Genomic DNA, 16200 nt, shown 5'->3' on the forward strand with positions numbered 1-16200 from the left:
TGAAAGCCCTATAAAGCGGTATATAAGTCTAACTGCTATTGCTAACTGCTATAGAGTGAAAATATTTATATGGTAGAAAATCACTCCTTTTTTTTTCTTTCGTTTTTTTAAGCCAACACTGTATGACAGACAGGAAGGCACCAAAGATGGTTCTTACCTGTTTTCCTCTTTAATCTAAAACTGTGATTTGGTAAAGGAATCTTAATAGCAAGTGCTCAACATGAATCCACAAAGTGAGATATAAATTTGCTTGAAAACAGCTGCTCTGGCTTTTAGTAAGCCTGAATGAGGTAACTGCTTAACAGCACAAGGAATATTGACAGGAAATGAGTTACTTTTGGCTGATTGGAATCGATTTGCCAAATCCCTAAAATGAGAGCAAGCCAACACCAGATGCACTTCACACTTGTTCAATGCTGGAAGATCTTACAAGAAAAATGAATGAATGAATGAATGAATGAATGAATGAATGAATGAATGAATGAATGAATGAAGGAAGGAAGGAAGGAAGTCAAAGAGTGCCTTTGTAATCCCTTTTTCTTCTTCTTCATTGCCGATAAATGTTGTCCAAAGTTTATATAGTTGTAATATAACGTTCTCAAATATGCCAATGAAAGGGAACAATATAAACAAATAAAATGGTTGTAGTTGTATCACTTGTTTTACAATGCATTTACAGTGACAGTTTATAAATCAGCACTTTAGATTCTGGCTTATGTGGTAATGAAGCTGGTAAAGTCTCGTTGGTTCCAGAGCACCAAAAAATTACTTTTCTTGTGTGGGGGAGATTATCTTTTTCTCTAGTGACAGCCTAAGAATTAATATTGCAATTATAAGATATATACTATAAGAAATGTTTTCTTCCACCATCCATAAATTTGATATATACAAGAAGGGTTTCTGTACTCATAATAATGTAATTATGTAAAACCTTTCCAGACAAAATAAGGAAATGGTTAGCATACCATGGGAGAACATTGTTATAAGCCCTCAATCTTACTTAGACTAGATAGGCAGATAATGGGATTGATGGCCACCGGACACCTCGGCAAATCTAACTTAATTGATTCTACAATTTTCAGGCTTATGCAACTGAATGTATAAGTATCCCTGAATTTCCTCAACCTTTTAAGTATTTCAAGGCTCATCAATGGTGGAGGTAAACAAGGAAAGCCAAGTTAGTTCTGTATTAAGAGTTGGTTCATTCCAATTTCCATATTACTCTTTTGAGCATTGCATGTCAAAACAACTAAATTCAAAGACAGTTTTTTTCCCTGTGCCGTTACTCTGCTGAACACTTAATTTCCACAGCACTATCTTAGGCCTAAGAAATTTACTCATGTAGCAAGCTGTACTGCTATTATCATTCTTCTCATCTTTCTCATTTCTCATCTTCTCACCTTTCCTACTATCTTCCCCTATTGGTATCTTATGATTTATCATTTGTTGTTTGTATCTTATGGTGAACGATTGTAACTATGATTTATGATCTATGGCCTATCACTTTATTGTTGTATGTAAACTGAGAGCTTATGCGCTAGAGAGAAATTCCTTGTGTGTCCAATCACACTTGGCCAATAAAGAATTCTATTCTGTTCCATTCTATTCTGTTCTGTCCTATCCTCCTCTGCTCTGCTCTACTCTTAGAATTATGTAATTGGATACATATAATATCCACATATATGTCTGTGTAGAATTCTTCTGATACTTTCAAATGTCTATATAATATTGTTGAATGTGTACTGAAATGGAAAAAATCTCCATGACCCTATTTATGAGTAGAGACCACTCAATCTGCTTGAGCCAGGGTGGTAGAGTAGAATATAAGCAGCTTTGCATAGACATATAATAAATGCTGAACCAGTAATGATGTCAAATGTCAATCATAACATGGATTAGATTTTTTTATAGTGAGATAGGCAGAAAAATAAAAAGGAGGTCAATACTAGTCAGTTTGTGTGGTTAGCTACTTTTCCATTTCCACTTGAAAATACAAGTGCTCATTTAAGATAACCATCTGAGTCAACATCTTCAAATGCTTAAGCATTAAGGAGGCTTACTTATATTTACTCCTTCAACACATAAATTATTATTACCTTTTCATAGACACACACTTAATCTATTTATTTTTGAGAACCACACTCTCTGTAGAGTTTCAAAAGATAGCTTAATGCCAATGTGTACATTTGTTTGACAATGCAAAATAAAGTGGTTTTTCTGCATCGCTTCATACAAAGATAGAAATAGAAAGAACAGTCAGTACCATGGTTAGCAAAGATCAAACGAAAACACAAAAACCCATCCCAAAAATTATTTCTCAACTCAAAATCAGCCAGGGATTCCAGTATTTAAAACCAAAACAAATCCAACCCAACAACCATATATTTTCCAAGGACTGCTCTAGTATGCTGCCAAGTTCATATACATACATAACTATTATAAAGAATGCAACAAGAAAATTACCAGTCTTCATGAGAGAATAATTCCTGTAAACCTTTCATGGGGAAAGGGAAGGAGGAGTTCATTACCCAAACTAGATAGCATCATCAGTGCTAGTTAAAAGGAAGGAGCCAACCCCAGGCAAAACTTGGCACCCATAACTCTGGAATAGGAAACATAAATATTCTGACTAGAAGAATGCAAGAAAAAAACAGTAGGGAAAATATAGGCTGGCACATATAGTAGAACCTCTTGTCAGAATCATAATTTGTTCCATAACTTTGATCGCAAACTGATTTGGTCGTGATCTGGACCTAATTTTGGAAATTTGGCGCTTACAAAAAAAATGGTGTGGAAAGGGAAATTGGCTGTGAAAAAAATGTGAATTTTTTGGTTGGAACCCAAGTTGGTCATGGTCAGAAGTGTTTGTGACCAGAGGTTCTACTGTAGTGAGGATGAGGTGAGATGTAAGCATTACATAGAAGCATTAGTAGTTTAATCTAGGCTTTTGTATGAATAGGGAGCTAGTGCCACGACACACAATCTCATGTATTTCCTCCTTTTATTAAAAATGAACATTGTAGGAAGAAACTCCTGCCTATAGGATCTGAGCAATCCTGAGAAATTCACAACAGTGGGAATCTTAAAAGATGGTGGAAACCTTGATGAGAGATTTTTTAGCAGAAGATACCATGGATGGTCTATCAAAGAAGTCTCTCATTGGCAAGGATGCAAACTCAATAGTCTTTGAGGTCTCTTCTAACTCTCTTCTTTTGGTATCCATGACAGCTAATGTGCAAAGTGCAGATAACTACACAGAAACACCAAGGATTACTGAAGACAGCCTATGGTGAAGAGTTCATTTCATGCTCAGCAGGACAATTAAGTAGAAACGGCATGACTGATTCACAACCACATTCCTCAATATATATTATTTCTTTATACATTGAAAGATGTGTAAAAGAAACTGTACTTCTTATACCGCAGGAACAAACATCATGCTTATTTGTAAGGTGTTTTAAAATAATTAATCTCTCCTGCCAAGAGATCAAGAGATTTTCAAACAGTGAATAATACTGTATTGAGTGTAGTTACTGGATCCCTGAGCAAATAATCCAATTTTGCCTCTGATTTGTGGGGAGGGGGAGAGATTTCAGATACAATACATCAACATTCACTTAAATATTAATTCTGAGAGTGCACTTGTTCAGAAATGTTCTTTGGGAAGTAAAAATTCACATTTCAATCTATAATAAGGAAGTCCTGATGAGTTCAGTAAGACTGAGCTACATACACATATCCTAGTTGTCCCCAACCTTGAACCACCAACATTTATAGGATTTCAATACCCAGTTAACACAGCTAACATTTAAGATCTTTCCATCCCGGTGGTCTGAGAGATCACAACATCTACCAACACATGCTAATATAGGATGATAACATGAGCAATCCTCAAGTCTTCACTTTCATCCCACTCAAAGCAGAGGTTGAGATATTCTCTCTCTCTCTCTCTCCTCTCTCTCTCCCTCCCTCCCCTCCTGTCTTTCTTTTGCTCATTCTCTCTTCTCTCCCCATCACCATTTTAGGTGTTGGGGGCATTGCTGCTTCAAGAAGAAAATGTTGATGAAGGACAAAGAAAGACAAAGTCATATATGGATCTAAACATGGGTAAAGACATCATATTTTTCAATCCTTCTCTCAATACTCTTTAAATCAATTTCTGACTCCCTCTTTCTTTTCCTTCACGGTTTTTCCATAACAAGCTAATGGGGAGTGAACAGGCTGAATGAAAGTTGATAAAATTAGGCCAAAGATTACATGAAGCTCTAAGGCAACAGGATGCCAATATTAATAAAAAGAATAAGGCCTTTAACCATGGAAAGAGATGGGGGAATTTTTCATACTCATAACATAGGCATACAGAAATACAATTTATTTTCCGTCACTTCTATTCCCAAATTAGAAAACAGTGTGCAGCTTAATGATCATTTAGCTATGGACATGGGGAAGAAGGAAGTTATCTCCCAGAATATGTGATCTTGCTTTGACATAATCTGTTTTTGTAGCAATGAGTCATACTGGACTAGCCTAGTTAATACCAGATTAATTATTCACCCTCAAGAGGAATCCCTTCTAGCCAATGTAACTCTTCCCAGGAACTTAAAAGGGTTTGAGCTCCAAAGAAAAATTCAGATGAAATCAAATAAATGAAAGCTGCAAACATATGCAATTCATCAGCTCCTAGTGGAAAAAGTGGACTTCATACAATTATCATCAGTCTCTAACATCAGTTATTCACTAGATAGATACGTGGCTATGAAGCTTATAAGGATGCAAGAAGGTAAAGAAGGGAGGAAGATAGGTTTGAAAAGTTTGAGATAGAAGTAGTTAAATCGCCAAAGGATACAATTAAACTGGAGTTACAATTAGGCAATTGAAAGGGGCTACTTTAAGAAGGTTTTATTCATTTCCTGACTCCAAATAACAGGAATGTACTACCAAAATTTGCTAATTGTTGCAGGATCCAATCTGAGTCAGTCACCAAGACCAGAGGTTTAGTTTTAGGAGCTTTCAACATTTGGGCATAAGAGAAGTTCCCTGGGATGGGGTTCAAGCTTGGAAGACTCAACCTCTGGTCCCAGTGTGTGACCCAGATTGGATCCTGCAACATTATCCTGGGACATGTATATTTGTCTTCTTTGATAGTTGTGCTTAGAATTGGAGTTTGCAAAGAGGAATCAAAGCTCACACATGGCTAGAGATTATTCAGCCCTCATTTAATAGAGGAGTTTCACAGATGCATGACTTACCTTGGATGCAAAGGCCTTCTGTACAGTTCTCTGATTCTTGGTTTGGACCTTCACAGAATTTCCCACCATTCCGTGGAGGTGGAGAAGTGCATTCCCGGATCCTCAAGTGCTCACACTCAGGGCTGCAGATGGACCATTCACTCCACACACCCCAGGCACCATCCACTAATGAGGAGAGAGAGTGATAAATGGTAGATTTCAATACAAGACATTTGAACTTATATGGAGATTCTCAGTCATCTAGTAATGGTTGTCCCAAGCGTGCTTTTTCAAAAGGCAACTGGACTTTTTTTTTGTTTTCCCTTGAAAACATTTCATTTCTCATCCAAGAAGCTTCTTCAGTTCTGATTGAAGTCCTTCCATTTTCCAACATTCAGTCAGAACTTCTCTTTTTTGAAGAGAAGTGAAATATTTTCAAAGAAAAACAAAGAAAGTCCAGTTACCCCTTTAAAAAAGCACCTTTGGGAGAAGACATTTGATCCAGAGATAGTTTGAATCATTCAAACAGAAATGAAATAATGACATTGTTTGGTCCTTCCACTTTTTAAAACAATGCATGCATTTTCTTATCTAGCTGAATTTCCTTTCCTGCTCCTCCTAATTGGCAACATTCATATCTCTAACTTCAGTCTTATATTCCCATGTTCCTCTTAGCTTTAAAACAAATATTGATTCCCAATGTTGCACTATAAATAAAGCCAAATATCTGTGGAAAACTTCATTCCTTCTGCATTAACCTTCACTTCCTCCTTCTACTGAGCCTCCCCATGTCTGTTATATGCAGCATTTTAGAAGATATAAGATCCATGGAGGAGAAAAACACACTGTTAATAATGTGCAAAGAAGGCACAGGCATTGGACTTCATATAATGACATTAGGTACAGTAAAATTGGGAACCATTTGAGTTTGATGATGATGATAACTTTCATGGTGGTGGTGGTGATGGGGACTTTGCCAAAGAAGATAAGGGAAAAGGAAGATATTAGATTCTAAGTGTTGTTGCTCCTAATCCAATTTGGGAATGAGCCATTTTTTAAAGGCCAGTGCTGAATTGGTGATGCAATGACATGATTTGAATGGGTGGTCAGCTTTTCATTCTTGTGGAATTGAATGAATGCATGTGGTAATTCTGGATTTTTGTCCAGTCTGACTTCAAATCTTTCATGTTCTAATGCAATGATGCTGTCTTAGAACAGGAAAGCTGGATTTGACTCTCTGAGTTCCCATTTTTTATGTCTACATGGGTTTTCATTTAAAAATGTTATTTGTTATCTGTTATTTATACTAACTCTGTTAATAATACAATCTATTAGTTATAAATAGCAGCATAAATCTATAAATATAGGTAATTTTAATCTGGATACACCTTACAAAAGTTTACCTTAGATATTATTATATATTATCAATTATAATATTATAAATCTTATAAAAATTCTAACATTTAAGCACATCTAAAATATGTCTAAAGATCTATATAGTTAAATTTGTACGTTTCTATAAAGTCAATTTAAAAGTAATTATAAAGTATATATTTAGGATTCTCTAAATTAATTTTTTATAACATATGAGTATAGGTATACATATGACAAACTCTTCCTCTAATTTCTACATAACCTATTATGTGTACATAAATATAGGGATATAACAGAGTATCAAATAGATATAGAGATATGGAAATAAATATCCAATAATATATAATTAACAGATATATAGAATAGCTATATGATTGTATTTGTTTCTAAATTTATTGTTGTTAAATATAGTCCATTGTTCAAGTTCTAGTATATTAGAAAAGTCTCTGACATGCCTATTATAATCAGTAAATACCCACCCCTTTTAAATAGTGATTTTCTGTACTTTGATATTACTATTGCATCAGTTCTTCTTTGTTCCTTTATTTCTAAGATGTCGCCTCCCTCCTATTTAGCACAGTCACTGTAATTTCTCCAGCAAGAGTTTTCTTTCTGAGCCAGGTATTTTTATCACAGTCTTAATCCCACTTAATATCTTTCTTTAAGTTTTTCAAAAGGTGACCACTCAGGTCTTTCACTCACACCTTCCACGCAGTCTCAATATCTGTCTCTACACTGCTTCCACTCCCACCGCCAAATCGCCACTTTTCCTCTGTCGCAGAGACTCACTCATCAGCTGATGTAGTTCGTATTTCTCAAAATCACGGAGAGTCAAACAAATGCCAAATTCCTTTTTGGCTATTTCCACCAATACTTCATGCTGTTTTACCATTTTTCTTTTCCTACTCCATTCAAACAGTCAGGTCATCACACCTCCAGATCTGCCATAGAGGCCAGTTTCTTTGGTGTCAAATCTGAGGGGTTCCCCTTGTAACCGGAAATTGCTCTTCTCTTCATTACCCCTGAGTTTCCCCTCTACACCGCTGATCACTCCAGGATCCAACTTCACCCCTAAGGACTTCCAAACAAGAAAAATCGGGAAAACTAAAGGGAGCCCCGTTTGTTTGCTCTGCACCGGCATGATTTCTGCTGGAAGCCCTATTCTATTCTATTCTATTCTATTCTATTCTATTCTATTCTATTCTATTCTATTCTATTCTATTCTAAGTTAGAACTTTTTCCTTTGACATAAAGCTCGCAGAGAAGTATGTCTCTTCTGTCTGTGCAACTACAGATTCATTGAAAGCTAGATCTGCCAAAAAGAATGAATATCCAATCTTCCTTAAAAAATAAATAGCTCGAAATGAAAACGTCTGAATGTGAATCTAAAGCTCAAAATTGCCCTAGAAGATTACAAGTCCCAAATTTTTTATCATTTTACCAAAGGGAAAATGAAATAGCTTCTCTTCAGTTGTCACTCTTCCTGCTATTTCTGACTTTCTCAGATTCATTTGGGTTGCTTCATTTTGGTAAGAGAGGTAGGGAAAGATTGCCTGAAGCAAAATGAAAATAAAATAAAAAAAAATGATCTCAGAGAAAAATGCTGATTCATGTACAGCCTCAGCTGGAAACTTTGCAAAAACTTGCCTCAAATTCAGCAACTTTTACATACTTCCACACCTACGAGATACACAAAAAGTACCATTTTCAATAAAAAGTACAGAGAGCAACTAATATAGCAATTTCAGTTGCATGGTCATTCTGCAAAATTTCATTTCATGCCAATCTTAACAAATTGCCATCCTTGTATTTGTTATAGCTTTGAGAGGTGAATAGAATAGCAATAGTAACAACATAAGGGCAGTCCTAGACTTATGAACACAATTGAGCCCAACATTTCGGTTGGTAAGTGAGACAGTTGTTAAGTTGTTCATTTTACAATCTTTCTTGTCACAGTTGTTATTAAGTTAGTAATATCATTGTTCAGTGAATCTGGCTTGCCCATTGACTTTGCTTGTCAGAAGGTCACAAAAGATGACCATGGGGTACTGCAACCATCATTAAATATAAACCAGCTGCCAAGCATCCAGAATTTCCAGAATTTCTACCCATCCAATCAGATCGAATAGGATAGGCATGCTGCAGATCCATCAGCCAAAGAATCCCAGTTGATGGGAACTAGAAGACAAGCTTTTTCTAAGTATTAAGATACAAATATACAGATGAAAAATAATACAAATTGATTTATTATAGGGAAGTATAATGTGGAAGAAAAAAAATTATTCTTATGTAAATATAAAGTTGGGGCCACTGGAATGCCACCCCGAGAACCCATTAGAGAAAGAAAATAAGTAAGGACAACAACGGAAAGGAGGGAGGTAGCTGAGGGAAAAGAAGAAAGGGCAAAGCAGAGGAGGTAAGGGAGGGGAAGTAAGACTAGGAGAGAGGAGAGGAAGGAGAAGAAGAGAGGGGGAGTGGGGGAAGGGAAGAAGAAAATAGGAAGGAGAGGAGGAAGAAAGGAGAAGGCAGAGAAGGAAGGTTGAGAAGATGGAAAGAGTAGGGTTGTTGTGAAACAAGATGGAGGTAGGGGAAGGCAAGAAAGTGACCCCAAATGTGTTTTCTATATTCATGAGAAGATTGTGATAAATGTTTAATAGCTAATAGATAAACGTCAAGAGTATTTACAAGAATGTATATTTGTGAATGTATATGAAAGGAAAAATAAAATTTCATTTAAAAAAAGACAAGCTTTTTCTGCAGCAGCCCTGCTCTGTGAAACATCCTCCAGTGATTAGAATGCCCCCAAACCTATTAGCCTTCCCTAAAGCTTTAAGGACCTGGCTATGAACCCAAGCCTGGGGCTCTACAAGCGCTAAGGGCCCTGCCTCCCGGCTACACTGTTAACAGGATATCTTGCTTACTGGGACACAATGATGTGCAGGTAATTTTCTGTACCGACATTCCTTCGCAGAAAGCACCACCATTGAGGGGAGCAGGATTGGTACATGTGCGGGATCTCTTTTGCATTCCTCTGCCACACTGGGCATTGCAGTTCGACCAAGCCGTCCAAGAAGACCAGCCTCCGTTCACTATGCAAACACAAATATAGGGGAACAGGTAGATAGCATATTAGAATTTTACAACAGGCAGTCTTTGTTACAAAACTTTCCATTTTCATTATTTTCTCCTTATAAACAAGAAGACGTGAGAATTATCGTCATTTCCATTTTACATGCTGATGGGCAAGTACTACTGAGATGCACCTGTAGTATCAATAAATGTGTATGTTTTGGTAAGGAGCTAATGATGACATAGGCTCACTTTAATTCTTTCAAAGCATATTTTTAAAAAATTGTTTTTTAATCCCACTTTTATTATTTTTATAAATAACTCAAGATACTTCTTTCTCCTCCAATTTTTCCCTCCAAAAGGTGAGTTGGGGTGAGACAGAATGACAACCCCAAAGTCTTCCAACCGGCTTTCAGACCTAAGAGAGGATTAGAACTCATGGTCTTCTGGTTTTTAGGCTAGTACCTTAACACTAGACCAAAGGGGTTTTCATTTCAATAAGGAAAAGGAGGGAAGTGAAGCGAAGGGAAGGTTCGAGACATCCTTAGGTCTTAATCAATGAAATGCCATTTGGTACTTTAATAAGAAGAAAAGATGAAACAAAGAAAGAAAGCAGCAGAAAACATCCCTGCTCCATTTCAGGTTCAACTGTCTGAAAAATGTCTGTAAAGTCATTGTTATTCTATATCTTATGTTTGAGTAAGAGGCTCCACTTTGCTACAGATAGGTATCATTAGTATACATTAGACTTTGGATCTCAAGATATTGCTCAACTGCACTACCCAACATCCTTACCTTGATTACATCTAGTGAAAGTCGAGCTTCAGCAGGTTATAGACAACTATAGACTCCTCTTCAATATAACTGATATTTTACTATCTAAGAAAAAAGTGGGGAATATATAGCCCCAGTTCCACATTAATATAATTCTCCTCCTCCACCAAGACACACATCTATTCACTAATGAGCAATTGACTTGTACCTCTTATGCCCACTCATTCTCACCAAAGTATAAATAGAATTTATGTAGTCACAACTTTTATGCTCTCAATTCTCTTTTGAAATCAAGGATCTTAATCTTTGATTGAACAGAGAAGTGTTAATAAGTTATTTTAATGTTGTTAAAAGTTATTGCTATTAAAAACAATAATAAAATTATATTTTGCTTGGGTGCAAACATACTGTAGTTCATGAACAGTTAGAAGTCAGGAAAGGGAGCATTGTCATGATCTGTCTCCTTATTACTATTAGGAGTAGAAAGTTTATTAAACTTTTTTTTTCTTTCTGTCCAATTGTATTTAATTCTTGGAGACTGCCTGGACAAGTTGTTGCAATTTTGTTGGCATGGTTTTCAAGAGTTATTTGCCATTATATCTGTTTTAGGGCTGAAAGAAAATGACTATCTCAGGGTCATCCACCTGGCTTCATATCTAGGGTGGAACCAGAATTCAAAGCCACCTGGTTTCTAGCCTGATGCTTTAACTCAGTATTTTTCAACCTTGGCAACTTTAAGATGTGTGGACTTCAATTCCAGGAAATCCTCATCCAGCAGTGATGCTTAAAATAAATGGATGGATGAATTCATTAACAATATTGATCAAGCAAGAGTGATACTCAGTCCAAGAAATTACAGCATGTCACACCTACTGACCATACACCACGACTGTGGCTGAGAGGCTTCTTCTTTTGGCAACAATGTTGGATGCCATGCAAGTGTAGTTCCCGGAGTCAGACAGACGGGCTTGACGGATAATTAGATTATGATCTGCTCGGGTATCAATATTTTCATCCTGTTCAGCATTGACTGGTTCTTCATTCTTAAGCCACTCCACCTTAAAGGAAAGTGAGTGGAGAAAAAACAATTCATAAACTATGAATGTTGATATACCACTCTGATCACTATTTGAAATTAATTATATTAAAATAGACAAATCTGGCGCTATCCCTGGAATCTCTTAATACTATCCAGTATCCAAGCTCTGAACCTTAAAGACTCCCCACCCAACTCTGAGAGAAAGTTTGTTCCATTCCAGAGAGCTGTCTCAAATCTGCTAATGTGAAACCACACCAAAGTACTTGATCCTGCAGAGCAGGGAAATTAAGTGCAAACACTATATCTTCCATCCATAAAGGAGAATATTTGTAGCTCAGGGCTGAGATGAGGATCCTTGGTGCTCTCTGAGCTTAGCTGTTTTCTTGCAGATGTTGCCTTATGCAAATCAGGTAACATCATCAATGATAATCACTGATAGCACTGATGATGTTCATTTGGATAAGGAAATGCCCCCCCAAAAAACAACCAAACTCAAAGAGCAAGGACCCCTCATACCTTCCATCGAAACATTAAAAAGTGTATCATCTACACTTTTGCAATGAGTATTTCATATCTATAAGAATTAGCCAATGACAGTTAAGTCACAACTCATTTTCAGGTCTCAAACCTGATCAGATCACCCCAGGTGACAGCCCAGAGACATGGAGGCAATCAGTGTATGGATCTGCAGTCTGCAGGCATTCATTAGCAGACTGTTCTGGGCAGATGGCTGGCAATTTGTAGATTTTCTAGTTTATAAACAAATCGGCAGCCGACCACTATCATGGCCAATTAGAATCCATGCCAGGCAGCAGGTTTTTTTTTCCCCCAGCACCATTTATCATGTTGGTTAGCTAGGGACAGAAAAAGCAAAATCAGGTTTCTGTTGAACCTATGATGAAAAGATGAGACTAGTGAGAAAAAGTGGAAAAGAAACACAGGATTTATGATGAGATTGTTTACATTATAGCTGAGTATGAATGCATGTAGACTAATAAGTTATCTTAGTATGTCATCATTCAAATAATCAAACAGATAAACAGATAAATAACCATTTTAGCTTAAAATAAAGATGGTCCTAATATAAGTGGCCCCTGACGTTTCCAAGGATCAATGTTTCCTGCCAAAGCAATGATTTGGCCAATTATAAATAGGTTTTAATTTACAATAGGCTTAACATGTCCCTAATTTGTAATAACTCCAATGCCTAAATGGGAGAAGATAATCTACTTATTCCAGTACTATCTTTTATTTTATTAATTAAATGCTCAGAAAAATTGGGGGGGGGGACCACTTTTGGCTGCAAAAATATTGCCTGTTGCAGTTATCATGAAAGCAATGTTTTATTTTCTTTACTTAGCAATAGCAGTTAGACTTATATACCGCTTCATAGGGCTTTCAGCCCTCTCTAAGCGCTTTACAGAGTCAGCATATTGCCCCCACAGTCTGGGTCCTCATTTCACCCACCTCGGAAGGATGGAAGGCTGAGTCAACCTTGAGCCGGTGAGATTTGAACCGCTGAACTGCAGATAGCAGTCAGCTGAAGTGGCCTGCAGTACTGCACTCTAACCACTGTGCCACCTCGGCTCCTATCTTCCCATATATGTTTTTTTTTTAACTTTTTCATATCCCACTTCCTCCTTTTTATTTCCACTATCTCTGGAAGGAATCTAAAGGTATTTTAAGACAAGAAAATAATGTGAATTCCTTTACTGGTAGCAAAAATAGCTCAATTTACCTCTGCAGGTTCTAGAGCAGTGATAGTGCACCTTCTTCACCACAGGTGCCAAAAGCATGTGCACTTTTATTCACGCTCACATGCCCACCTTCATAATTTAATGCCCCCCATGCTGTGCCTCATGTGCATGCATGTATGACCCCCCCCCTGCTGCCCTGTGCATGTGTGCCCGGCTTTCTAGGAGCCTGGGGAAAGTGAAAATGGCCTCACCCCCCAAGAGGCCAGAAACGGCCCATTTTCCAACTTCCAGTGTGCCCAGTAGGTCCATTTAACACACTACCCAGGCTCCAGAGGCTTTGTAAGAGCCTGGGGAGGGCAAAAAAATGACCCAACATGCAAATTGGAAGTTCGGAAATTGAACTTGGGAAGTCCATTCCTGAACTTTCGATTTGCATGTTGGGTGGTTTTTTGCCCTCCCCAGGCTTTAGGGAAGCCTCCAGAGGGCAAAAAATGGTCAAAAATCAAGGCTGAAAATCAGCTGGCCAGTGTGCGCATGCATGCACACTGGAGCTGATAGGGCAATGCCTCGCGTGCCCTCAGAAATGGCTCCATGAGACATAGGTTGGCCATCACAGTCCTAGAGTTTAAGTTAAGAATGATTTGAGCACAGAAAGTTCAAACTCATATACCCATGAGAATATTCCTGGATGTTTTAGATATTCTTCAGACTTGCAACTGGAGTGTAGTATCTCAGTTTGGAGGTTATAATAAACTACAACTTGGAATATTTTTTTCCCAGGAAAAATCTTCTGTCTCTAGTACATCAAGGAAATATGTGCATTATATATGGATGGGTGTGTCAGCATTCCAAGTATGATGTAGAATTAAATCAGAGTCCAAGGCAAAACGATCCTTAAAGTTCCAATTTAATAAAGCAGACATCTTAGCACATCTGTGGAATCCCAATTCCTCCAGGATTGGGTGGCCTATAAATCTAATAAATTGAATTGAATTGAATTCTGGAAATTGCATCAGAATTCCACTCAGTTAAAAGTTCATGATCTTGTCCCCACACCCACAAATCCATCACATGATCCAATCTTCTTCTTCCACACTGTCATCTCTACCCAGCTGCTTCCTGTCAGGTGTAAAAGTGCGGAGACAAAAGATGACCTTGGGCTTCTAGAAAAGAATGACAACAACACATTCCACAATCCTACTCCTTTCTATTCCCCCCTCCCATCAACTATACTAATGAAACAGCATAATGAAATAAGAGAAAGTGTGGCAGGCCAAAATTCTAAAAGGAATATAATTGCAGGCCTGACAGGGTATTTGTGTGTGTGCAAAAGAGAGTCAGGGGATGAGGGAGAGATTGGTAGTGCTGCTAAATATAATAAAAGTTGCCTTCCTTTATGAGAGCATCTCACTTTCAGTTTGGATATAAAATTTAAAATAATAGACCTAGAAGCTTGACCATTCTGATTTACAGCTTGTTAATTCCTTAGGGTAGGGTGCCTTTTAACATATTTCCAAAACACTGTTAACTTCATTATTCATAGGAACTACCAAAGTAGGTGGTCTGCAGACAAAGACACTTTCAAAAAAGCAAATGAAAATAACAGTGGGGGCTTTTTCTAAAAGATCTTGGTCTGACAGAGCCAACATCTCTTCATCTAAAGCTGGAAAAACATATAGGGATGATGTTCCAGGAAGAAATGGTAATTTGCTATGAACTGAATTTAAGGGACACCATGAGATGTTCATATTTTTACTTTCTGAAGTTCATGTGTCAATGTACAAAGCCTTTAAAATTATGCTCATTTATCTTCATAATAAATCTGGATCATAAAGATTGCAATGAAAAATGAGCAACATGTTCAAGGTCACCCAATGATTTTTTTTTGCAAAGCTCATCAATCAAGGATTCTGGCTTTGGATCTTCTGGTAGAAATCACAATGCCATGCCCTTCCAACCTTACGACTGCTAACTCTTTCCCAGAACACCTGAAATATTTTGATGGGTCACACAGATGCGCCAAAATCTGATCCTGGATATCAGGGCTGTCAAATTCATCGCCCACAGGCCAGATGTGTCACATGCTGGCCATGCCCATGCCCAGTTTAGCAAAGGGGGGAAAAGCCTAGAGGCTACGAGTTTGACAGCCCTGTTGTAGATCCTTTCCCATCCCAGAATTTGAGATATGAAGGAAGTTGGAAAAGTTATAACAATCTGATGAACCTGGTGAGAAAATGATCTGATTTCTACATTCAGAATGTCAACATTTCTTATATCAAAATATTAACAGAGGACAACAATAAGAAAACCAATTACACCATCACAGACACCAATCCAATCAACTTTGACAACATGCACACAGCCCTGATTTACTAATTCCTTTGACCTCGTTGGAGTATTTCAAAATTTTCATTTTTTCCCCTACAACTGCATATGAACTGAGCTGAAACACTGATGTAGTTTTCTTGTAGCATGGAAATGGTTTGCCAATTCTTTCTTCAAGGATGATAATAGTGTTGGGTTACTTTCCAATGTATCTCACAGACCTGGGAATTTATTTATTTATTAAATTAGGGAGGGGAGGGCACCCATCTCATCTAGAAGTGACTCTGGACAGCTTACAAACATTTAAAACAGCAAATTTTAAAATGATAAAACAGCAAATAATAATATATCATTAAAATATGGAGGGGGAGAAGGGAGGATAAATAACTTGGGGAGAGGTGGAGTCTTCTCTTAATCGTATAGCCACCTAATAATAATATAACTGATTAATCTTTAGGCCATTAAGGAAGGTCAGAGGATATAATATTGCAAAGGGCAGTAGCCACATCCAAAAATGCTCTTCTCCTGAACTCTGCTAGCCAAAATTTCTTCACTTATGAAGTCCACAGCATGCCTCTTATGCTGGCATCAGTGGAGTGGCCAAATCCTACATTTTAAAAGAGCTGATTTTAACAAACTCAGAGAATTTGGGAAAGATTCCTTGGATGAAAATCCTAAAGGGAAAAGCAACTCA

The 16200-nt window shown here is 37.4% G+C and overlaps 1 protein-coding gene across 1 annotated transcript in view; it reads right to left on the reverse strand.

The window, feature by feature from the left end:
- Window positions 1–16200, reverse strand: part of UNC5D (unc-5 netrin receptor D) — a 189685-nt gene that overhangs the window by 87041 nt on the left and 86444 nt on the right. Inside the window, 3 exon segments of the mRNA XM_032229779.1 lie at window positions 5246–5414; window positions 9524–9691; window positions 11323–11503. Of these exon segments, the coding sequence (XP_032085670.1) occupies window positions 5246–5414; window positions 9524–9691; window positions 11323–11503 (518 nt within the window).

Source organism: Thamnophis elegans, chromosome 13, assembly GCF_009769535.1.
Source record: "Thamnophis elegans isolate rThaEle1 chromosome 13, rThaEle1.pri, whole genome shotgun sequence".
Taxonomy (NCBI): Eukaryota; Metazoa; Chordata; class Lepidosauria; order Squamata; family Colubridae; genus Thamnophis; species Thamnophis elegans.